Genomic DNA, 24275 nt, shown 5'->3' with positions numbered 1-24275 from the left:
GTGTATGGTCAAAGAAAAACAAAGACAATGTTGAGGAGTGGGTGCATAGTTTATAGACTGTTCTCTTTTTAGATGCAGCAGTTCCATTTCTGTGCATCATTTGAGGACTACACTGTCAACACACAATGAGCAATCGTGATTGGCAGGTTGACCCACAGCCTGGGGTGGGCGTGTGCATGTGGGCGGGTCAAAAAGTGACAAAGCAGCGTTCTGAATAAGCTATTAATAATTTACAGGAACAATAGCCCAACTTTTCTTCCCCTCTTTCTGTCACGCTTTCAAACAAACACAGCAATCCGTACTGTGTCATTTCAGGGCTGTTGATGAATACATCATTTTGCATGCTGGGTGGTTTACAGATTGGCTTACAGTTTTACCACGGCTAACAATGCTAATGGGGTTTAGCTTCTCAAGCTTAAGCCACTGACTCACAGGGGCAAACCTAGAGGGAGACTGGAATGTGGGCGTCATTTTCCATAACAACACTGTCCAGCTAACCAGTTAGCTAACCAGTGATACCATAGAAACACCATATTATTAGCTGCTGAGGTGGAGTCTGGAGACCCAGTTGAGGAAATATGGGACGAGCTTTGCCACCTTATTCATGTTACCCGAGTGGAAAAGTGGAAGGTCCCCTCCAACCAGGCGGCAACCTCCTGGTCTGAGCAGGGAGGCAAACCAGGAAGTGCCTTAAGCTGCATTCTACCAAAAAAATCCAGCAGGGGGCGCTAAGTGTGGCTGCAAAAAAATTCTGTCCATTCATTTCAATGAAAAATGAGAAAACTTCTCACTTGATTTATTACCTCAGAATGTTTTTTTAGGACAAAACTATGGTCTCAATCGCTAGTAAAAAATCTTCTTCAAGACAATTTGATGTTAAATGTTCAAGTAATGGCCCCATTTAAATGGAAATAGAAGATAACGAGAAAGATAAAAGTCCCTCAGTTCAACAGCTGGACAACCTTCAGCACCAGTGGAAATCACAACATTCCTGCTTCAAATTTCTGACCAATCACACAGTAGTTGTAGTTGTTGCTGTGATGAGCACAAACTACGAGAACTTCCAAACCGGAGCTGAATGAAAAGAATGTGGTCAGCCCTGGGAGAGAACAAATCTCTCTGTTCTTGCCAGGCGGCAACCTCCGGGAAGATTTTTTACTAACGATTAAGACCATAGTGTTGTCCTGAAAAAATCTGAGGTAATAAATCAAGTGAGAAGTTTTCTCATCTTGCATTGAAATTAATGGACAGAAATGTTTTTGCAGCCACACTTAGCGCCCCCTGCTGGAATTTTCGGTAGAATGCAGCTTAAGGCACTTCCTGGTTTGCCTCCCTGCTCAGACCAGGAGGTTGCCGCCTGTGCACGGCTTAATGACAGCCATCGTCATGGTAACAGGTGGCCCAGGTTCTGGGTTGAGCTGGTGCACCCTCCACCACCTCAGCCAAAAGTTCATCTGTTTTTAGCACTTTGATTTCAAGAGAAATGTTTTATTATTAACCTTCAAATGACTTAACAACTGCATGCATCGCCTACATTTCACCTGACACCTCAGTTACAATTCATTCTTTCAAGATACAAAACAACAAACCTGAACACAGTTCATTTCAAGACATTAAACTGCTTCAACTGCAAAGTTGGTATCATTTCTCCTATTGCATGCTTGTTATTTTGCCTTTGTTTTCTCTCCCTCTTATGTAACCTTGTCCCAATTTATCTTAGGCTAGCAACGTGTTACATAAATGAAGATGTTATTATTTAGTTATATTATTTCACCCCTGTTGGAGCACCAGAAGCTTAGCAGACATGAAGCTGAAGCAGCCTCCTTGGGGGAGGACACGTTTTAATATTATTTGTTGATTCAAAGCTGCTCTGCCCTTTTTGCTCCGCTGCCTTAATTCTGCCCCATTTTGGCGAGAAGGAGAAATAAGACTGAAAAACAAACAGGCCTTCACACAAACCCATTCCCTGTCATTTTATAGATTTTCATTTAGTTTGAAATAAGGTTGTCTGCAGTCCTGCTGTGTTCAGTGCAAACACATTTGAAGTTCACTTGGTTTTGGTTTTCCTTTTTTCTGCTTTTCTTAATTTTTTGCTGCTGGGTGATAGCGTGATAGTCCTTGTTGTCTCCATAAGTCATGCATTATTCAGTTTGATTTAATCCATATCAGGGTTCCCTGTGGTTGTGGAATTCCTGGATAAAATGAGTTGTGTCCCACCCAGGGATATTTAGACAGTCTAATACTGTCTTTGGGGAAGTCATTATTGCATTGTATTAGATTTCATAAAGGTGAAATCTAATACAGTGCACGATAATTCACAACAGATTTCTGAATTGAAATGTAAACTAGAGAGAAATGGGGAGAAAAACATCGCTGCTCTTCGACAGGGACAAAAAAAGTCCCGCTCAGGACGGCTCATATTCAAATTAGGGGCGTTTCAGCGAGTGAGACCCGCCTCATTCTGGGTATTTGACTGTAATGGAAACACCCCTAATGGGATACCTTGTGTGTTAGACCCATGCAACAAGTTGGGAATGGGAATGTCTACTGTTGTCATAGAAATCCGTTGAAGATGTATATTTAGTATAAGCAGTTAATGAATCACATTTAGCTCTCAAAGTGGACAAGATTGATCACATTGTACTATAAAATGTACAAAATTTTCTTCCCCAGACCCCCTAGATCAAGGGTCTCAAACTCAAATTACCTGGGGGCCGCTGGAGGCAGTGTCAAAATGACCAAAAAAAACACAAAATGACCAAAAAAGACACAAAATGACCAAAAAAAGACTCAAAATGACCCAAAAAAGACACAAAATGACCCAAAAAAGACACAAAATGACAAAAAAATACACAAAATTACTAAAAAAGACACAAAATTATTACAAAAAGACACGAGTAAATTTGTTGTATTTGGCAACTGTTGAGATTTGCTATTTATACTACATTTATGTATATTTATGATTGATTTTTATTTCGTTGTATGATTTTTATTTATTTATACAGACTGAAAAGTCATTTTCTATATATTTTTCAGTATTTTTTAATTTCGTCAAGAATATCGTGATCGCAAAAATACCCCTAAAAATATCGTGATCATCTTTTAGGGCCATATTGTCCAACCCTACTTTGGATACAAGGTTATATCCAAATATAAGATAATAATAATTGAAAAAATAAATACCATCTATATCAGTCTACAACAGTAACTCAGGAATGGATGGAAGATCCCAGTTTTCATTAAAAACAACAGAAATTCAGCACACATACAGACACCTCTGCTGCACTGTGAGCTCACCTCCCTTCCTCCCATATGTTTCTGTGTTTTCCACAGCTGTGTCTGTACAGATGGAGCCCACTAAGAAAACAGTCACACAAGCTCTGGGCTATGTGACAGAGCGTGAGAAAATGGCGCTGCCAATGGCTGCAACTGCCACTCAGTTCAACCGTTACCTAGCTCATCTAAATGTTCTGTCCTCTCTCTGTGTCTCTACCAGATCACAATCACAGAGACGGTGCTGTTCCTGGTCCAGTACACATCCAAAGAGTTTGACCGGTCAGAGAAGACCGTGGCCACTGGGGACTGCTGTTACCTCAACCCACTGGTGCGCAGGACCTTCCGCTTCCTCGGTAAGTCTCAGGCTGATGCAAATTACTAAACTGATGCACAATTTCCTGCGTTCCTATGTATAAATTATTTCTGCAGAGTGGCATCTGCATCTCCAAATTTATTTTTGCCAAATTTTTCTTTCCCTCTGCACTCTAGCGATGATGTCATCCACTCTAGTCTCTCCATAGGGTAACATTGGGGGGATTTTTTTGGCATGTTTTTGACGAAAAATTTGAAAACCGTTTGCCGAAAAGTCATAGCACACTTGTCAAATCTCAGGCTGATGCAAATTACTGTAAACTGATGCAGAATTTCCTGCATTCCTGCGTTTCTATGTATAAATTATTTCTGTAGAGTGGCATCTGCGGCCTCGAGCGCAGTTTCCAAATTTATTTTTGACAAATTTTTCTTTCCCTCTGCACTCTAGCTATGATGTCATTCACTCTAGCCTCTCCATAGGGTAACATTGGGGGGATTTTTTTGGCATGTTTTTGACGAAAAATTTGAAAACCATTTGCCGAAAAGTCATAGCACACTTGTCAAGTGTCAGGCTTATGCAAATTACTGTAAACTGATGCAGAATTTCCTGCGTTTCTATGTATAAATTATTTCTGCAGAGTGGCATCTGCATCTCCAAATTTATTTTTGCCAAATTTTTCTTTCCCTCTGCACTCTAGCGATGATGTCATCCACTCTAGCCTCTCCATAGGGTAACATTGGAGGGATTTTTTTGGCATGTTTTTGACGAAAAATTTGAAAACCGTTTGCCGAAAAGTCATAGCACACTTGTCAAGTCTCAGGCTGATGCAAATTACTGTAAACTGATGCAGAATTTCCTGCATTCCTGCGTTTCTATGTATAAATTATTTCTGTAGAGTGGCATCTGCGGCCTCGAGCGCAGTTTCCAAATTTATTTTTGACAAATTTTTCGTTCCCTATGCACTCTAGCGATGATGTCATCCACTCTAGCCTCTCCATAGGGTAACACTGGGGGGATTTTTTGCCGTGTTTTTTTACGAAAAATTTGAAAACCGTTTGCCGAAAACCCTTAGAAAAGTCATAGCACACTTGTCAAGTCTCAGGCTGATGCAAATTACTGTAAACTGATGCAGAATTTCCTGCATTCCTGCGTTTCTATGTATAAATTATTTCTGCAGAGTGGCATCTGCAGCCTCGGGCGCGGTTTCCAAATTTATTTTGGACAAATTTTTATTTTCCTTTGCACTCTAGCGATGATGTCATCCACTCTAGCCTCTCCATAGGGTAACATTGGGGGGATTTTTTGGCATGTTTTTGACGAAAAATTTGAAAACCGTTTGCCGAAAACCCTTAGAAAAGTCATAGCACACTTGTGCAAATTACTGTAAACTGATGCAGAATTTCCTGCCTTTCTATGTATAAATTATTTCTGCAGAGTGGCATCTGTGGCCTCGAGCACAGTTTCCAAATTTATTTTTTCCAAATTTTTCTTTCCCTCTGTAATGTAGCGATGATGTCATCCACTCTAGCCTCTCCATAGGGTAACATTGGGGGGATTTTTTGCCGTGTTTTTTTACGAAAAATTTGAAAACCGTTTGCCGAAAAGTCATAGCACACTTGTCAAGTCTCAGGCTGATGCAAATTACTGTAAACTGATGCAGAATTTCCTGCAAATTTCCTCCTGCATTTCAGAGAGCTTGTCTGTCTGCATGTCGATCTGCCTGTCTAACTCAGGGTTCATACGGGTGCCTGAAATCCTTGAAAATGCTTGAATTTTAATGTTGAATTTCAAGGTTTTGAAAAGTGCTTGGATTTTGGATTAAGTGCTTGTAAATGCTTGAAATTCTTACTGTATTTCTCTTGCAATCTGACTATAGATAACCACATTTTTGAATTTTGATGTTTCCATCAAGCTTTTCTCATGCAAATCTTTAAAGTGCACATCGAAATTTGTTGATGGAAACGCGACTGGTGAGTGTTTCACTATGAACCTGTATTCAGTTGTGGAAAAAGTACTTTCCAGCAAATCATTGGTTTTTCAAGGATCTTCAAATGCACCATTTATTTATTGTTCCAGTACCACCTGCAGCACAAAGTGCCTCATTCAGGGACCCACTAACAAACATATATCTTCTTACTTGGCATGTAGGAGGGATAGAAGTGTCACATTCATCTGTGTTCACATCTTCAGAATGTTCTCATAGTACTGAGGCAGAATGACACATGTCATGTCTCTTGACAGCTGAAGTGATATTTCCACATGCCCTAATGTCACTTCTGACTAGGCTAATTTTGTGATGTTTCAACCTTTAAAGCTGAACTCCAAGCTCCAACTTCTTTATCTCTTCTTTTTCCTCTTGCCTACAAATAAACCCATGTTAAAATGCTATTCATCAAGTTAAAAAACAAGTAAATTGTGGAATCTTAAAGACAAGTTGTGCAGTTAAGAGGCTGTGCTGAATAAAACCTAATCGGAAAAAAAACAAGAGGATTAAGATAATAATGGAATGTTAATTGCAATAACATAACATACACCATTGTATCTGCCCTGGCAAACATGCATCTAGCTACACACAGATCTACCCATTTCACACAAATTCTACTTAAATATGCATGCAGACACATACACATAAGGGCCCTCATTTATCAAACGAGCGTACGACAGAAAGTGAGCGTAAAGTGGGCGTACGATCATTTCTACAAGGCTCGGCATTTATCAATTTGGACGTGAGTCAAATGCTGTGAATATAGACTTGGCGCCAACTCAATTATGAAGAGTTATCTTTCATGCACGTATCTTTTTTGGGTGTAGTGCAATGGCAGTATGTCCAACTGTAAAAAGCTAGTCTGTGGTGTCCCACAGGGTAGCTGTCTTGGACCACTCCTGTATTCCATCGTCACAAATGACTTGCCATCTGTTTTGTGGAAAGCAGAGTCAAATTGGCCCTCCTTTATCAAACGAGCGTACAACAGAAAGTGAGCGTAAAGTGGGTGTACGATCATCTACAAGGCTCGGCATTTATCAGTTTGGACGTGAGAATTGATCTGAGACTATTGTATTGATGCCTGGAGCTGATAAAACTCTGTGGTGTTTTGTTTTTTAATGGTTACAAACCAAAGCATGTTTAGGCTTCATCATTTATCATTAAAACATTATTTGTTATAATAAAGTGAAGTGAATAATATCTCTCCATCATAATAATAACAATATTTGGATATTATATAGGCTATTAGTCTTTATATATCAGGATGTATAAATGAAATATTCCAACCTCACCAGGAGTTTAATGCTCCACTGCTGACAGCACCACTGACTTCCTTTCTTATCACTTTTTATGCTGCCAAACAAAACCAGTTTGTTGTGTTGCAGCTGTTGGACATCAGCGTTTCACTTTCTGACTCTGAGAAATTCCTCTTCTTTTGGGATTAAAACTTACGTTACTTTATAACATTGTTTACCTCCTTCAACCAAAGAGCTGTGAAAACTTTAAGTCTGTGCTCCAAATGTAAAATATTCACTGAATTTGTTTGAGTATATTACTATAAGTACTTTTATTTCACAAACCTCCGTCGCTGTGTATTTCTGTAATATGTCTATTTCCTCCTGTTGTTATTTGTAATGGTGCACTTTGTTAAGAAAGTTGACTTTAGGGGGGGGGGAAATCCTCTTTTTGGCCGTATTGTGTCCTAAACGGTGTCGTAAACTCTGGAGGCGAGCCATCTGAATCAGGTTTATATTATATATATATCAGGGCGTGGTATTTAAATGACGTTTGTTTCTAGCCGCCACATTTATCAACAGCCGATCATTCTCACGCTGTGATTGGAGAGATACGATCGTTTGATAAATCACACGTGAACCCTGTCGTAAGACCAAATATATGCTCGTTTCTACAAGATATAATTTGATGCTTCCCAAATTAAATATACATGTTCTCACATGCACATACACACATGTCTCTCTGCAAGTTTACAGTATGGGTTTATAAAGACTTGCAAACATGCATGCATTCTTACAGAAAAATGGCTAAAAATTCCCAGGACTACTATTTTAATAACAATGCACACACAAACACACAGTCTCAGTGTGTCAAAGACACACATTGCAGCACAGCATTGGCCTCTCCTTGTCCTCTCTCTTGCTTAAGTGAGAGCAGGAGATAAGGCTGCAGAAGAGGATTATTACCTAGATCCCTTAGGGGGAATCCACTTGGTGGCCCGGCTTTACCCTCGCATTTACACATCCAGCATGCCATTCATGCTGCTCGTTCATGTTAACAGGCCTCGTATTGCAGGCTAAAGCTCCCTTCATCCCTAAGAGACTCATTGGAATTGGTTATCATATATTATACTCTGGTACAGTGTAGTATCTGAGCAAGGCTTATGTCTTGGTGTTAATTGATGTCAGTTTAAAAGAGGGCCGTGCGATGATTTTTCATTAAAGTCGTCCTTTCCCTGCAAAGCAGAGGAAGGAAGATACACTGCTGAGTTTCCTCTGCATCTTTGTGTTTCGTCAGCAGCGATAGGGCACCAAAGCATTACCCCACCCTCTCTGCCAGAGGGAACATTCATTAAAGAAATATATGCAAATCTAGTCTCCCTTTCCCATACTTCACAAACAGGAGCAGGTGTAAGATGTAGAATTAAATGGTCACAGTTGCAAGTCAAGAAAATGCAAACAACTTATAAAACTAAGTCAAAAGAAACTGGACATTTGTTGGTTCTTGAAGATGTTTTATCTTATTATCTGAGTTTGATAAAAAATGACTTTTGGAGAGTACTGGGTCTTAATACGGTCAGAATCCTGCACAGTAGCTGTGTTTCCATTAGGGTCTCCCTTACAAAAAAGGCCCCAGAGGGATTTAGAGACTCTGGAGGTGACGTATGGTTTTCGATCGTCGCATAATCACTTAGTGACATTTTCGACCGTGATCTGTGATCACATATGCGACGGATTAAACACGGGAGACACATGTGGCCGCCGTCGCGAACTGTGCACAATGTCCACCGCTGATCATAAACAAAGCAGCATGGCTAATTATGCACAGCGTCTCCACTGATCATAAACATAGTGAATGTGAATTAACCAGCATCGCTAACTGTGCACAGAGTGTCTGGTGCTTGTTGTAAACAAACAGAGATCGCTAAGTGAACACCTCCTGCAGCAGCAGCACATACACACTGTACTGCTACAGAGCTAACTGTTAGCCTGTTAGCACATACACACTGTACTGCTACAGAGCTAACTGTTAGCCTGTTAGCACATACACACTGTACTGCTGCAGAGCTAACTGTTAGCCTGTTAGCACATACACACTGTACTGCTGCAGAGCTAACTGTTAGCCTGTTAGCAATTTGCAGACTGGACGCTAAGGGGTTAACATCCCCTCCGGCTCTGTGACTGCAGCTGGGAGAGACTGCTGCAGGAGGACTGGGCCGCTTCAACTCGTTCTTACTCTTCTTAACGAGCCGTTGTTAAGAAGAGTAAGAACGAGTCTCCAAAAGTCTCCAATAACACCCGAAAAATTTGCTATATTTGTCGGCAGTTGCTTTTTTAAAAGATAGTCGCTAAGGGGGTCTGAAAAGTCGCTAAGTTGGCAACACTGCTTCGCTGGCTTTTACAAATGGCGCTCGTTGTTGATAAGTTGTTTATTTAATTTTATCTTACCTTACCTTACTTTATTTTTATTTATTTTATCCAATTAATTGCCAACCTGCTTCCTCAGTTTGTGCTTTGTTTTTAATGGGATGGAGGGTGTTTGCTTGTTTCTATGTTTTATTATTATTATTATTATTATTATTATTATTTTTCCTTTTTTATGTTACTTTGTGTTACATTTGTCTTGTATGAAAAGCACTATACAAATAAAGTCTGATTGATTGATTATTGATGCTTGAGAGACGGCGGCGGTTGACTTCTAACGTGATGTGAAGGGGTTTTAGAAAAGTAATTCTGTCCTCAAACGTAATTCTTACGGCTCACTGAAGCAAACTGCGTGAGAGCTGCAGGATTTGCTTCTCTTTACTAGCGTCAGCTAATGGGCCTGTGGTGAGCTGTCATTGCCTCTTTACAGCAACATTAGCTAAAGCAGTTATCCCAAATTACAAAGCACAATTTAACATACACAATCTGGAAATCCTATTACATACAGTGCGTGTGCCTGCCTGTTTTACAGTGGATTTGATCCATGGCTATTGATAACGACTTCTGGCAGGCTTGTTGGCACAGAGAGAGAGCACAAATGAATGAATCCAGTGGAGGCTCGTCTGCGCTGTGTTGAGTGATTTGGTCTCTCTGCACTGCTGAGCTCCCTCATGACGCCGAGCGCTGTTGCTCGCCTCTCTGAGCCTCCGAGCCAAAGGCCTCCTGAGTTGATTTGACTTATGTGTGGTGGGATTTGTGTGTGAGGGATCAGAGGGCATTAGGTTTTAGAGCTGGAGGTTGGTACCGTAAGTGGCCTACCCTGTAGGACTCATCTGTGCCTGCTGGCAAGTCAACACTGGAGCTGAGTGCTTCCCATTTACAGCAGCACTGAAGTTACTGCAGCTCGAGGAATTAATTGGCAACCTGTTGCTTGTTTCTTTAGGGCTAATCTCTTGAAGCTGAAAGAATGTTAGTCTGCATCAGGCGGCAACCTCCTGGTCTGAGCAGGGAGGCAAACCAGGAAGTGCCTTAAGCTGCATTCTACAGAAAATTCCAGCAGGGGGCGCTAAGTGTGGCTGCAAAAACATTTATGTCCATTCATTTCAATGCAAAATGAGAAAACTTTTCACTTGATTTATTACCTCAGAAAATGTTACAACACACTGAAACACTATGGTCTCAATCACTAGTAAAATATCTTCTTCAAGACAATTTAATTTTAATAGTTACAGTTATATAGTTATTATAGTTAGTTATATAGACAATTTAAGTTTAATAGTTCAAATAATGCCCCCATCCGAGACATGCATTCACACACACACACACACACACTGAATATACCGAGCCGCCCATCCCACTGCACTTCAAAACAAGAACCTGTCTGTATCAGTCCCGTCCCCACATCATCTCTATGTGTGCGTCTGCATGTGTGCGCTAGCCAAACTAAATCCTATCAACCTGTCCGGGCCGTCAGAGGTCCAAACACACTGTTGCATTATGCCGTTTGTTAGCCGCGAGCTAACCTTAGCTAACAGTTAAAGTTGTTTTAATCATAGAAAGCTACTATTACTTCCTGTCGCTAAAAACAAATGCAGTTTTCAAAATAAGAGCACAGAATCCACCACAGAATTTACAAGAAGACTGTCGAAATAAGATGCCTTAAATAAAACATACAAGAACCCTTATTCTCCTTTACAATAATTAATTAAAATAGGAAATGACTAAGATCAGTGGAAATGATGGAATGTGTGAGAGGCACCAAATCTGGGCTTTTATGAAAAAAATTTCTCCAAGGCGGCATGCCCCCAGACCCCTCTAGCCAGCTATTTTTCAACACTGTCTGGCTGATCAATGTCCTAGTGGAAAGCCCTGTTGACTGTGAAAAATGTTATGTGAGGTGTGAGGCTCATATTTAGCTCTCAGTGGACGAGATTGATCACATTGTAATATAAAATATACAAAAAATGTTCCCGGGGGGTTCCCGGATCCCCTAGACGGTTATTTCTATTATTTGCTAATTAATTTGCAATTTACACTACATTTTCGATTTATAATTGATTTTTATTTATTCATACAGACCAAAAAATGATTTTCTATATATTTTTCAGTATTTTTTATTATCTGCAAGAATATTGTTACCGCAAAAATACTAAATAAATATCGTGATAATCTTATCACCCACCCCTAATCCCCATTTTAAAAAAAGAGCAGCACACAGCCACTTTCCCATATTTTCCAAGGGGTGCTTCTGGGACTCTTCCATCTGGACGAGACAGTCCCATCTGGGGATTGGGCCCAAGTCTTTTTCAGCTTGGATTCTTCTGACTTCCATTTGACACAATATCTAATAGCTAAAAGATGTTTCCAGAACAAAAGAACACAATGATAAAGAATGGACAAAGATCTGCACTCACTACGGATGCATTTAGTGAGAAGCTCACAGTGAAGACGACACATAACATCCAAACAGATGGGGAGGCAGATGGGGAAAATGAACAGCTGTGTTTTGTATGTCATATCACCACCCATCTCAAGCTGGAAGGAGGCTTCTCTGTGTTGGCTTCTGTGAGAGCGTCATTCATTTTATTCACCACACCAATCCTAACCCTGGTTTATGGATGTGGTACTCAGCCATTAGTGGTGCGTGGGTTAGGATTTTTTAATTCCTGCACCCACCTGATCCGTGATGAGAGACTTTATGCTTTATGGCAGTAGTTCTCAACCTTTTTGAGTTGCGACCCCAATTTAATAGCATGTTGTCCCCGACCCCCGCTCACTGAACAGAATCGCACAGTTCAGATCATACAAAAAAGACACAAAATGACCCAAAAAAAAGACAAAATGGCCAGAAAAGACACAAAATGACCAAAAAAGACACAAAATGACCAAAAATAGATGTAAAAATGACCAAAAAAGGACACAAAATTATTGAAATAGACACAAATTGGACTGGTCTAAAGAGCTGGTTCTGTGGTTGGAGCCAGGTTGGACACACTGGAGGAGGTGGTGGAGACAGCCACTGTCAAGATGTTGGAGGCCATCCTGAAATACCCGGATAATCCACTACACAAAACCTTTATGGACCAAAAAAACAGCAGTGGACGGCTCCTCTCTCTCTGTTGCAGGACGGAGAGATTCAAAAGATCCTTCTCTCCTACAGCCATCAGACTGTCTCATTCTAACAGAGATTCTACCAGACTAACTGAATTTCCCCTCGGGGATAAATAAAGTAATTTTGATTTGATTGATTGTAAAAGTCGCATGGAATTTGATATGAGCGTTCAGACTGAGGTCACATTGGAAAACATCAGATATGTATCTGATTTAGGGCGACATATGAAAGTGGCCTGGATCGGATGTGAAAAAATCTGATTTGTGCTGTTCAGACTCTTAAAAAAATCTGACCTGAGTAAAAAAAAAATCGGATTTGCCTGCAGGCTGAACATAGCCTTAGTAATCTCTTCAGTAGCCGTGTTTCCATGAAAACAAATTTCAATGCACATTTTGAAGAAATGCATGAAAAAAAAAGCTTGATTTTCAAAAAAAATTGTAATAATGCGGATAAAAAGTGTTTAATTTTTTAGGTTTTTTGCGCTAAACAGGAGACGGAAATGCTTTTTCTGAATAAATTCTGACGTATCAAACATTTAACTCACATGAGCCAACAGACGAACTGAATTTCCCCTCGGGGATGAATAAAGTAATTTAGATTTTGACTTTTGATTTTGATTATGATGCTCTGTTCACACACAGAATGGAGAAAGACCAGCTAGTCTCTCTCGTCCTCTCCCTGTGGTCCACCTGCCTGCAGCATCGACTCTCGGCCTGTTTGGTCTTTCACAATGTTTTTTTTTTATTGCCTCTTCGTCAGTACTTGCTCCCATTGTTATGGTTGTTACCATGGTGAGCATCCAATCAACACACACAAATTGTGTTTGGGTCAGAGAGAAATTACATGGAGGAGATATTACCCATAGCAACAGGATGCTCATGTCCATGCTCTTTACACAAGGTGTCAGTTAGCTGCCAGGTATACAGGTTGTGTTAGACTTTTCTGCTGGTTCCTAAAAAATCCTTCATAATCTATTATTATCCGTCATTTTCATCTTTTTTTTTTAACTTTAAGTACATTTGTTTTTCTCTTTTTTTAAATAATGAATATAAAGAAGAATCTTTCAGGAATACATCAGGCAGTTTTTTTGTTTTGTTGTTAAAGTAAACCGTGTGGGAAAATTTAGCAAAAATCACAAAACCGTCAGGGGATCCACACTTATTTCCCTCACTGTATATAAGATGGATGGATGGATGGATGGATGATTGGATGGATGGATGGATGGATGGATGGATGGATGGATGGATGGATGGATGGATGGATGGATGGATGATGGATGGGTGGATAGATAGATAGATAGATAGATAGATAGATAGATAGATAGATAGATAGATAGATAGATGGATGCATGGAGGGAGGGAGGGATGGATGGATGGATGGAGGATGGATGGATAGATGGATGGTTGGATGGATGGATGGATGGATGGTTGAATGGATGGATGGGTGGAGGATGGATGGATGGATGGAGGGATGCATGGAGGGAGGGATGGATGGATGGATGGAGGGATGCATGGAGGGAGGGATGGATGGAGGGATGGATGGATGGATGGAGGGATGCATGGAGGGAGGGATGGATGGATGGAGGGATGCATGGAGGGAGGGATGGATGGAGGGAGGGATGGATGGATGGAGGGAGGGAGGGATGGATGGATGGAGGGAGGGAGGGAGGGAGGGATGGAGGGAGGGATGGATGGAGGGAGGGATGGAGGGAGGGATGGATGGATGGAGGGAGGGAGGGAGGGAGGGAGGGATGGATGGATGGAGGGATGGAGGGAGGGAGGGAGGGATGGAGGGATGGTTGGATGGATGGATGGAGGGATGGAGGGAGGGAGGGAGGAATGGTTGGATGGATGGATGGAGGGATGGATGGATGGAGGGAGGGATGGATGGAGGGATGGATGGATGGCTGGATGGATAGATGGATAGATAATTACTTTATTCATCCCCAAAGGGAAATACGGTATATATATTTATATATATATGTATATATATATAAATATAAAGCAGCCTCAGCATTAGGGAGAAGCTAATGTTACCCAGAATGCTTTGCTGTGTCCTACAGCTGTCATGCAGAAGCTGAATCCTTTCAGCCGAGCTGCTCCCGGATCATCTCTTTGGTGTTTTTCTTGCCTCTCTTTGCTACCGTCAGAGTGAGCCTCTGTTCACATGTGACACGTTACGAGTGCGTGCTTGTTTCTGTGTGTTTCTGTGTGTTTCTGTGTGTGTGTCTGTGTGTGTGTGTGTGTTTCTGTGTGTTGTGTGTGCCCAAGTGCCCAAGTGTGCGTATTCATGCGCGTCGTGTGCTGCATGCTCGTTGCCAGCGTTTACATCTGCTGGAGAGCGGGGCGGCATCATGTGAGCCGGCCATCTCGCCGCTCCACAGCCCTCCCTTTCACTCAGGCCTGGCCTCGCTTTGCATAATGACTCACAGGGCCTCGCTGTTTGGGAAAGATTAAATTTAGAACGCAGCCGAGGGTCGTGGCGCTCCCTCGCACTCGGCTCCAGCGCTGTGTTTTTACCTCGTGCGTTTTATGTCTCTGCTTGTTGAACTCTAGATTTAGGAAGTTTATTCTCAGCGTCCCATTCCGGTGACATTATGTAGCCCACGGAGCATAAATGTTTGAAAAGATGTGAGGCTGTAGCCTTTTGGGGACACAGAAGACTTTTATTATGTGTGTTACACAGTTGTCGAGTGGAGACCTTTTTCTTTTCAACACCAGTTCATCTATATACTCTACAGCAGCTATTCTCAACCTTGGGGTCCCGACCCCAGTTGGGGCCTCGAGATGATTTCTGGGGGTCGCTGGGAAGTCAGCTCTGTCTCCACTGTGTTAGAGTGTTCATGTGTTAATGTCTTTTAGTCTTTTTGATCATTTTGTGTCTTTTTTGGTCATTAAGTGTCTTTTTTTGGTCTTTTTGGGGTTTTTTTTGTCATTATGAACCAAAATGACCAAAAATAGGACACAAAATCACCAAAAAAAAGACAAAAAAAGACACAAAATCACCAAAAAAGACACAAAATGACAAAAAAAAAGCACAAAATGACCAGAAAAGACACAAAATCACTAAAAAAGACACAAAATTACGAAACAAAGACACAAAAAGACACAAAATGACCAAAAAAGACACAAAATCACTAAAAAAGACACAAAATGACAAAAAAAGACACAAAATGACAAAAAAACACAAAATGACCAAAAAAAAGACACAAAATGACAAAAAAACACAAAATGACCAGAAAAGACACAAAATGACTAAAAAAAGACACAAAATGATGAAACAAAGACACAAAATGACCAAAAAAAGAAACAAAATGACCAAAAAAAGACACAAAAAGACGTAAAATGATGAAACTAAGACACAAAATGACCAAAAAAAGACACAAAATGACAAAAAGACGCAAAATGATTAAAAAAAAGACAAAATGAGAAGATAGAAGGATCAAAAAAACCCAAACACAGAGACACAAAAAGACATGAAAAGGACAAAAACAGCCCAGTAAGACTCCATAGAGTTAAGGTTTTATAATCTCAGTCACAGTCGTGTGTCAGTCAGTCTCCGTCTCCGTTGACTGCAGCGTTGCTCAACTTGTTTGTTGCTGCTCTAACATCCTCCCTGCTCCTCTGCTTCTCTTTGACCTCCCTCCCAAGGTTGCTCAGCACCACCAGCACTCTTTGAACATGTTCAACATTATCTTCTAAAAAATGGTAATCCCTCTCCGGCTCACTCCTCTCTGCCTCGTTCAGACTGACGCACATCTCTGCTGCTGTGTTCCTGCACAGTTACACTGTGGGATGTCTTTGTTGTTGCTGTTGTTGTTGTTGTTATGGTAGCAGTTTTTTCCCCTCTTATACATTATATTCCAAACTATACTATACTGTAGTGTGTAAAGTATCGGCCCTGCAGAAAATAAGAGTCATTTATTCATGTAACCCATACAAAATATATACAGATAAGGGAAAACATTCATTCAGGCAAAGGCTGCAACAAAGCACCACAAAAAACATTACTGAGAGGTTCATTATTTACATATATACATATATACATATATACATATATATATATATATATATATATATGTATATATATAACGTGTGGAAGGTCCCTTTAATTAATTTTTTGGTCATTTTGTGTCTTTTATTAAATCATTTTGTGTCTTTTTTTGGTCGTTTTGTGTCTTTTTTTGGTCATTTTTGTGCCTTTTTCTAGTAACTTTGTTCTCTTTTTTGGTCATTTTGTGTCTTTTCTAAGTAATTTAATTTTTTTCTGTCATTTTGTGTCTTTTTTTTGTCATTTTGTGTCTTTTTTGGTCATTTTGTGTCTTTTTTTAATAATTGTGTGTCTTTTTGGTAATTCTGTGTATTTTTTGGTCATTTTGTGTTAAGTAATTTAGTTTTTTTCTGTCATTTTGTGTCTTTTTTTTGTCATTTTGTGTCTTTTTTGGTCATTTTGTGTCTTTTTTTTAATAATTGTGTGTCTTTTTGGTAATTCTGTGTATTTTTTGGTCATTTTGTGTCTTTTTTTATAATTTTGTGTCATTTTCTGTTAAGTAGTTTAGTTTTTTTCTGTCATTTTGTGTCTTTTTTTGGTCATTAATCTGCCTCCAGCAGCCCCCAGGTAATTAGAGTTGAGACCCCTGCCTTAGATCTTGTAGTTTGATATGATACTAGTATATTCCACCGGAAAAATCCTGAGCAGTTAAAGTAACACTGCAACAATAAAAATCACTGATGATTGTTGTAGCCTTTCTAATGGTGAGTGCCACGTGTTCATGGTGTGGAGGCTGGGTTTGTTCTGTGGGTGGCGTTCCTTTCAGCTCTCTCCTTATTGTAACCAGAGTAAAAGAGCTCTGCACTGATTCATTCATATCAGTGCTGGAGGTAATTGCTGTAATGACGCCCTTTGGCAAAGCTTCTCAGCACTGTGAATTGTAAAGACGGCTCTTCTCACACTGGTGCAGCTGTAAAAACATGAATATATACTGGCTCTCCGTAAAACAAAGCTGTATATGAACAGAAATCCAATAGTCAGGCGGCTTGGGACCAGATTTGAGAAGAATGGGGACACGTTGGACAAAAGCACCAACATTTTTCCCTATACTCTAGGGTGACCATATTTTGATTTCCAAAAAAGAGGACAATCGGCACGGCCTCGAGACACAAATTCAGACAGGCTTCTCGGAGGTTGATGAACATGCTTTATTATGCTTCAATGGTGCAAAATTAACTTCTGTAATAAAATTAAATTAAATCTGTAAAAACTTGTAACAAAATAATAGCTCTCGTAGACTCTTTTCAAATAAATGAATAAATAATAGGAAATAATGTTCTAAATATGAACTCTTCTGTTAGAAAATCTAGCTTCAACAATATATCTCTTAATAACTGCAATAAGATAAATAATAGAAGAGTCTCACAAAGATACTAACTTAACAAACAAAAAGGATCTATACTTTTCATCTTTAGTTGTCTTTGAGCTTTGAGCTTTGAGATCTCCAGCACCTTTATTAGACACTGAGACATTTAATGTGCCAGCATTGCACACGGTGCACTCCGCCTCCCACCTGTCCCGACCGGGACGGTACGTCGGAATTTTTTTTTGCAGTTCATCTGTGAAGCTGCACTTACGCTTCGGCATTTCCCGTGTAATGTTGCTCCGCTGTTCGATCTGCTCTCTGTCTCCCTGTGTGTGTGTGCGCGGCACTGACCCGCCCACTAGGCAGCCTCTTGGTAATTACGTCTCGCAAAATTGTGTGCAAAGCGCCGGTCAACTTACGTGCACGTGTAACATTTTCGTGAATTTATAAAACCCGGCCGGACGCCCCGGACAGGACGTAAAAAGTGGACATGTCCGGGCAAAAGAGGACGCTTGGTCACCCTACTGTACTCTCTATCACCATAGGTTTAAATTTTTGGTAGGAGCCACTTCATCAAGATTGTGGATCGGAGATGGCAGCCATATAAAGTCTATGAGAAACAATAAATCTTCCAAGCCACTTAGAAGGTCAATCTTGGTGTCAAAATATACATTTTCTGGGTCAAAGAATCATTTAAAGCTATTGAGAATATCACTAGATGACTCACTGTAAATAATGTGTTGATCAAGATCTGACATGAGATGAAAGCGTACCCTCGATTTTTTTGAGCAGTTTACATGGCAGCTAATCCTCACTCTCCCGTGAACATTGATTCCAAACATTTTCAACTCAGGATTCCCTGCTGCAGCACTTGAAGACCTACCAGTCTGGGTGAAAATGAACATATCTATTTGATCAAATAATCATCTAGTGATGTTCTCAATAGCTTTAAATTATTTCTTGGCCCAGAAAATGTATATTTTGGCACCAAGATTGACCTTCTAAGTGGCTTGGAAGATACAGCATTTCTCATAGACTTTATATGGCTGCCATCTCCGATCTGCAATCTTGATGAAGTGGCTCCTACCAAAAATTGAAACCTATAATGATAGAGAGTATGGGGGAAAAAATTGGTGCTTTTGTCCGACGTGCATGTGATTTCATCTGATTAATATGTGTGCAACATGTGATACCTGCAGCTGGTCAGAAACTGTGGGGAAAATATATTAATCTACTTTTTCTGCACCTTATGGGCATTTTTCTGAATTACTGTGAACTGTGGCTTTCAGGGGAGATGCATGTTTTTAAAACGATTACATTTACATTTAGTCATTTAGCAGATGGTTTTATTCAAAGCGACTTACAGGAAAAAAAGGGAACAATCAGGGTTTAGTGCAATAAGAGCCATTAGTGCAGCAATAAGGTCTAGTGAGGATTCTTTAAGGAGGAGAGTTGTGGTGTGGTGCTCGGAGAGAAGATGCTCTCTGAAGAGCTGGGTCTTTAAAGGTAGAGAGCAGGGGTCTCAAACTCAAATTACCTGGGGAGGCAGTATCAAAATGACCAAAAAAGACAAAATGACCGAAAAAAGACACAAAATTACAAAACCCCCCACTAAATTACTAAAAAAAAAGACACAAATGACCAAAAAAGACACAAAATTACAAAAAAAGACACAAAATGACTGAAAAAACACAAAATTATTTAAAAAAGACACAAAATGACCAAAAAGACAAAAAATTGCTAAAAAAAAGACACAAAATGACCAAAAAAGACACAAAATGACCAAAAAAAACACAAAATGAATTTAAAAAAGAGACACAAATGACCAAAAAACACACAAAATTACTAAAAAAAAACACAAAATTACTAAAAAAAAAAAAAAAAAAAAGACACAAATGACCAAAAAACACACAAAATTACAAAAAAAGACACAAAATGCTAAAAAAAGACACAAAATTACCAAAAGACAAAAAAATATTTAAAAATGACATAAAATTACAAAAAAAGACACAGAATTACCAAAAAAGACAAAATTATTAAAAAAGACACCACATTATTTAAAAAAGACACAAAATTACCAAAAAAGACAAAAAATTGTTTTTAAAATGACACAAAATTACCAAAAAAGACACATAATTACCAAAAAAAGACAAAATTATTAAAAAAGACACAAAATTATTTTTAAAAAACACAAAATTACCAAAAAAGACAAAAAATTACTAGGAAAAGACACAAAATTACCAAAAAGACACAGAAGTGTCTGACGGACGTTTTCCTGCGGTCTGGAGGAACTGCAGTATTTATTCATAGACAAACTCATTTATTCTCTCCTCTGAGCGTTTCTCTTTCTCTCTCTTGACCACACACTTGCTACACCCACACAGCACACTGAGCTTTTCCTTCAAAGCGCTACACTACTCTCATAAAATATGCATCAAACTGTGTCAACACCCTACAAGTATAGGACTGAACCACCACAATCATTCATTCATCATCCAGAGCCGCGTATCTGAACTCGGGTCGTTGTAGCTGGAGCCGATCCCGGGGTTGTCACCATACTCAAATGTTCAACTCGATACTGATACTCAGGAAAATATTCAATTCTCGACACCATTTTTGATACCACAAGACTAAAAAACAAAGACCCCAAAATCATTAACAAGAAAAATGCAACATGTAAAAATGAACAGAACCACAGGTTAAATATTTATAATAAAAAACAGTTGTGCAAAAAGAAACTGCAACTATGATAACAAGCTTCGGGTCTGAGGTAGTGCAAAAAATAAATAAATACAATAAACAATAACAATTAGAACAATATTTTGGCTGTGTGTGTGGCTGTTTGGTTGCGGGTCGACTTTTCTCTGCTTCATTCTGGGACTTCAAAATGACTAAAAAAAGACACAAAATGACCAAAAAAGACACAAAATTACTAAAAAAGACAAAATTATTTTAAAAAAGTCACAAAATGACCCAAAAAAGACACAAAATTACTAAAAAAGACAAAATTATTTAAAAAAGACACAAAATGACCCAAAAAAGACACAAAATTACTAAAAAAGACAAAATTATTTAAAAAAAAAGACACAAAATGACCCAAAAAAGACACAAAATTACTAAAAAAGACAAAATTATTTAAAAAAAAAGACATAAAATGACCCAAAAAGACACAAAATGACCCAAAAAAGACACAAAATTACTAAAATATAGACAAAATTATTTAAAAAAGACACAAAATGACCCAAAAAAGACACAAAATGACTAAAAAAGACAAAATTATTAAAAAAGACAGAAATATTTTTAAAAAGACACAAAAATATTTTTAAAAAGACACATAATTACCAAAAAACAGTAATTAAAGGGACCTTCCACACACAACACGGTAAAGTGCCATTCATATAAAACTCACATTAAACTTTCATATCAAGACGGGGGCCACAAAATATCGTCACAAGGGCCGCAATTGGCCCGCGGGCCGCGAGTTTGAGACCCTCAGCTGGATGCAGAAGAATTATAATCAAAGAGACACTACAAGTTTCACAGTGGTGCCATGTTACAGATATTTAAGAGGCTTTTCATCTGATCACAAGGCCTAATGTGACCAAAGCTCAGTGTAATCAAAGCCCTTAAGGCTAAAAACATGACGCCTTAAATAATTGACCTAATTAGCCTTTTAAGAGGTATCACAGTTACAACGTGTCTTTATCAGCAGGAGGCCTCTTTTTCAGAGACTCTGGCTGATTTCTATCTTACTAAATGGAAATTTAAGTTCATAATAGAGGTTTTTCTTGTAGGTTTATACACAGAAAAGAATTTAAATGAAGAACCTGAATGCAGTATCCCAGAGTGAAACTTCTGCACCACCCAAATTATCTCAGTTTCACTGCATTTACATGCACTGTTTAATCAAGCTATGCTTAAAAATGGATTTTGGCGTCTAAAAGGACTTCTGTCCTTGTCCCAGTTTATATGCAAGTAAGAAAACTGAATAACTGACAGGAACATGTCCTCCTTCTCAACACTGGGTGGCCATATGCGTCGTTTCAGCGGGTTAATATGGCGCCCTTTCTGGCTAACACTTTGTGCCGTCACTACTGACCGGCTAACATGACCGGCTAACGTAACTGGCTAACATGACTGGCTAACGTGACTGGCTAATGCGACCGGCTAATGTGCAACCGGCTAATGCGACCGGCTAATGCATCCGGCTAACGTGACCGGCTAATGTGTGACCGGCTAACATGACCGGCTAACGGGACCGGCTAATGTGCAACCGGCTAATGCATCTGGCTAATGCATTTGGCTAACGTGACCGGCTAATGTGCGACCGGCTAATGTGCAACCGGCTAATGCATCTGGCTAACGTGACCGGCTAATGTGCGACCGGCTAATGTGCAACCGGCTAATGCATCCGGCTAACATGACCGGTAAATGTGCAACCGGCTGTGCAACTGGCTAATGTGCGACCGGCTAATGCGACCGGCTTTCTTGGATGTTTTTGTTCCAGCTTGGGAGTGGAGCATCTTGTCATACATGCCGGTGTAAATCCTGTTCCAATCGCCTTATCTGGTCGCCCTTATCGGAGTTGGAGAACTCCGACATCAGTCAGACTGACACGTTTACATGCACTTCAGTTGTCCAGTTATAGTCAGATTAAGGAAATAATTTGTTGTTTTTTTTAAGTGTCATGTAAACATATTGACAGACTTCCTGTTTGCTCACTGACACTTTGACACAAAATGTCCCATTGTTACAGATTACAGTTGGAGGGTTTTATACTGAACATAGATAAAAAGTTACTAACTTTAATCATTATTTTAAAGCAGAAAGACTGATATTATAAAATTCAGTAGGCAGCTAGATGAAATGACCTTTTTTTTAAACCTTATCTAGTTTTCTATTAAGCTGAGTTTTAATTAGTTGTATCTACAGTCAAATGCAATTTTAGTACCAAAGTGACTATCTCAGGAACCGGTTTAATTAAGGAATTCTGACGTTTATGTGAATAAGATGAAATATTCATAAACAGCATCTCACTGTTATATGTATGAATTCACACTTTATTTATTGTGTTTAATATCTGACACCGAGCTCAGTCACATCTTCATCTTCACCACTCAACCCAGTGTTGTGATGTCTTTACTATGAGTTGTGTGTATATGTGTGTGTGTGTGTGTATGTGTGTGTGTGTGTGTGTGTGTGTTCTTGTACTTCCTACATAGTGAGGACCGGAACACGTTTTTAACCAACAGAGTGAGGACATTTTTGCAAAGTGAGGACATTTTTCTTTAAAGGTTTTTCTGAGATTCCAGACTTTGTTTTAAGGGTTAAAGGTTACATGATAATGATAATTAACTGAATCTGTATTGTGTGGTTACAAAACTAACTAAAATTATAGTGAAAATGTCCTTCGTTTTCCTCTTTGTCAACTTTTTTCATACATAATGAAGATGGATCAGACAAAGGAAATAAAGGCAAAATTTACTGTGACCTCTTTTAATCTCCCACCCAACAAATACCCCATTACAAAAAACTACAACTAATAAAAACTAAACTAAAACTAAAGCATTTCATGAAATAAAAACTAAACTAAAACTAGCAAACTCACTCTAAAACTAACTGAATTTGAAAACAAAAATTCACGACAAAATTAAAACTAAAACTGATGAAAAATTCAAAACAATTTTAACCTTTCACTGTTCCAATGAGGGTCCTCACAAAGATAGAAGTACAAGAGTGTGTGTGTGTGTGTCAAAGTATTAGTGAACACAAGCAAGTCTGAGAAACTGTGATAACTTTGTGAGACTGACTGGGTCGTGCATCACGCTGCAGCATTGTGGAGATGCTGGCAGCGGATCAAAGGAGAGGTGCATTACACACACACACACACACACACACACACACACACACACAAACATAGACAGGAGGATCAAACAACAGCCAACACACATGCAAACATACACAGCTCCAGAGTCTCTGCAGCAGATCATAGCATTGTTTGAAACAGGCAAACTGAATTAGATTTATGCTCTAATAAGCAATTTCAGTCTTCCCAAAGCCAGACAGGATGGGGGGGGGGTTAACTACATCATCTGTAAAACACAGCGCCCACATTTTCACTTTGGTGTTGCAGAAAGTGGGACAGCATGGGAACCATGCAGCGTGCGGCGAGCGCTCGCCAAGTGAGTCACACAACGCCGATGACAAAACCGATTTGATGCTTGTTAAGAAATGGACCTGTCAGCATCTGGAGCCTCACACTGCTGAGGGAGGAGAAAGGAAAAGGCAATAACTTAGGCCCCGTTCACACCAGGACGCTCGCGGGTAAAAACGACAAAATATTTTATCGGAAGTGCCTTTCGTTTAGACGGTGACGGCGTTTTGGGGGCTTAAAGACGCAAAAATCTGAAACCACCTTCCAAAGTGGAAAAGTTGAATCCGCTCCTCCGTAGCGTGCCTCACTTGAAGTGACCCTCAGTACAACTACATGCATTTGAGCATGAAATCTTAAAAGTGGAGTGTAAAAATGCACAAAATTACTTCTTGCAATTACTGTTGGTCTGCAAAAAAGAGAC

The 24275-nt window shown here is 39.5% G+C and overlaps 1 protein-coding gene across 1 annotated transcript in view; it reads left to right on the top strand.

The window, feature by feature from the left end:
- The window catches only part of plppr5b (phospholipid phosphatase related 5b), an 86259-nt gene that overhangs the window by 21792 nt on the left and 40192 nt on the right, over positions 1-24275 (top strand). The window contains exon 2 of the mRNA XM_059326912.1: positions 3497-3629. Within this exon, the coding sequence (XP_059182895.1) occupies positions 3497-3629 (133 nt within the window). The remainder of the gene's footprint in view (positions 1-3496; positions 3630-24275) is intronic.

Source organism: Centropristis striata, chromosome 23 (genome assembly GCF_030273125.1).
Source record: "Centropristis striata isolate RG_2023a ecotype Rhode Island chromosome 23, C.striata_1.0, whole genome shotgun sequence".
Taxonomy (NCBI): domain Eukaryota; kingdom Metazoa; phylum Chordata; class Actinopteri; order Perciformes; family Serranidae; genus Centropristis; species Centropristis striata.
Note: the sequence above shows the minus strand (reverse complement) of the source record. Positions and strands in the feature narration are given on the sequence as shown.